The sequence below is a fragment of the Fulmarus glacialis genome, unplaced genomic scaffold (assembly GCF_000690835.1).
Source record: "Fulmarus glacialis isolate BGI_N327 unplaced genomic scaffold, ASM69083v1 scaffold34385, whole genome shotgun sequence".
Classification (NCBI taxonomy): domain Eukaryota; kingdom Metazoa; phylum Chordata; class Aves; order Procellariiformes; family Procellariidae; genus Fulmarus; species Fulmarus glacialis.
The window spans coordinates 11,783-13,670 of NW_009211699.1; the positions used below are offsets into that span (position 1 = coordinate 11,783).

Sequence of the window (1,888 nt, forward strand, 5' to 3'; positions counted from 1 at the left end):
AATAACGGCACTTCGGTGCCTTTGAGTCGCAACATGTGTGTTATTGCTGGCAGGAGAATAAAGAGTATTGGTACTGACAGGGAAAGTCAATAACAATATCTTCATTTTCCAGGGTCACAGAGAAAGGCACAAGCCAAATAAACAATTTGTCTCAACTGAAAGAGCCATGAATAAGATAACTCCCCGAGGTCTAGCGGTACAACAGAATGGGTGAGGTTTTGGGGGGGGGACTAGAGGGCTTCCCCCCTGCCCCATCCCTCATGTCCCTGTCTGCTCATGACAGTAGCATTCACCTGCCATTTCCCCAGCCTGGGGGCAGGGGATTTGCAGCGACCCTCCTGTGACGAATAACTTCTGGGGAAGGTAAGGCAGGCGTAGGAAGCCTCCTCCATCACTTGCCAGGGCCACACAGCGTGAGCCCTTGGCACAGGAGGTGAGGAGCAGCAACACCAGTTGAGGGTGACAAATTTGGCAGGGCATGGAGAGGAAAGATGCCCCCTCCCCATAGGCTTGGTGAAGGGGATCTCGCAGGGATTTGAAGGGCTTTCTGCCCCTACCCGGCTGGAGGAGGCGATCGCTGCCTGGTACCTGCTTGGCAGCCACTTCGTACCCGTCGGGGTTCATGGAGGGCATGATGTGGATGCGCGTGTCGTGGATGAGGCGGGTGATCCGCTCGTTGCCCCGGCGGTACTCCTCGCACAGGAACTCGGAGAGCTGCAGCAGCAGCTCACGGCCCAGCACCTCATTCCCATGCATGTTCCCCACATACTTGAACTCCGGCTCCACTAGAGAGAGCAAGAGGTGACACCATCAGCCAGGGCTGGGACGGAGGGGGAAGAGCCAATTCCTACCGCAGGGAAACTGGGCAAGCCCAAGGGACTCCCAATAAATGGTGTGAAATGGCCCTTTCCCTTGGAAAATGCAAACCTCAGTGAAGGAGAGTGGCACGGTTCTCATACGGGCTCCCCTCCGTTTTGCCAGAGCATCCCTGGGAGCAGCCCAGGCTCTCCACCGGGTTGCTGCTCGCTTTCAGAGTGCACAAGAGGATGTATTTGCAGGTGGTTTGGTCTTGGGCTGGGGAGAGGCAGCACAGAGGGACCGGGGAGCACTGGCAGGATTGCTGCTGCCCCGAGCCCCAGGGTGCCAGGGCCTCCCAGCTCTGTGGTAGTGGCAGTGGAGGGGACAAGCCATTTCTTCCACCTCTGCCCTTCGCGGTTTGCTCTCAGTGCCTCTCACCAGCATGGCACATTCCTGGCTCTGCATGCTTTAAGGAGCTTTTCATTACTCTGCAGGACAAAATCAATCCCTGGCTTGGGGCGATTGGTCGCCTCTGGCTGCTCCTTGTCAGCCTGGAGAAACCCTCAGCATCTGAATTGAATACGGATCAAACTGTCGGGCACCTCCAGTAAAAGCAAAAAAGTCTCTTGTCACTGACTTTTCTAAAATGAGGTCTCAAAATATAGATTTAGAGACTGCAGGCAGACGGTGCCCGGAGCAGGCCTTGCTGCTTTGCTGAAGGAGAGGCAGCACACGTGAGGGACGGGTTACGCTTTCCCAGCGGGGCTTTTGAAGCAGTTACTTGTGAGAGAATAAATGTCCCATTGCAGGCTGGAGTCAGCACTGCTAGGATGAGAGAGACACCAGGGGAATCCAGTTAAAAGGGGAGCCCAACTTTCACACGAAAGGGCCAGGACAAAACAGGCCCCCTGACAAAACAGGGTGTCATTACAAATGTCAGGTTGCCAGAGCTCCCATTGCACCATGAGTTTTCCAGCCACCAGCAATCAGCAGCAATCAGACTCAGAGTGGCAGCACGCAGCCTTGCTGCTACACACGGTGTCATGAGGATCCCCGGGGCAAAAGGCACCACAGCGCCATGCATCAGACA

The 1,888-nt window shown here is 55.6% G+C and overlaps 1 protein-coding gene across 1 annotated transcript in view; it reads right to left on the reverse strand.

Annotated features, from left to right (window-relative positions):
- Window positions 1–779, reverse strand: part of CPN1 (carboxypeptidase N, polypeptide 1) — an 8,811-nt gene extending 8,032 nt beyond the window's left edge. Inside the window, exon 1 of the mRNA XM_009577639.1 lies at window positions 589–779. Coding sequence (XP_009575934.1) covers window positions 589–756 — 168 coding nt within the window. The 5' untranslated portion in view covers window positions 757–779. The remainder of the gene's footprint in view (window positions 1–588) is intronic.
- Between the last annotated feature and the right edge of the window lie 1,109 nt (window positions 780–1,888).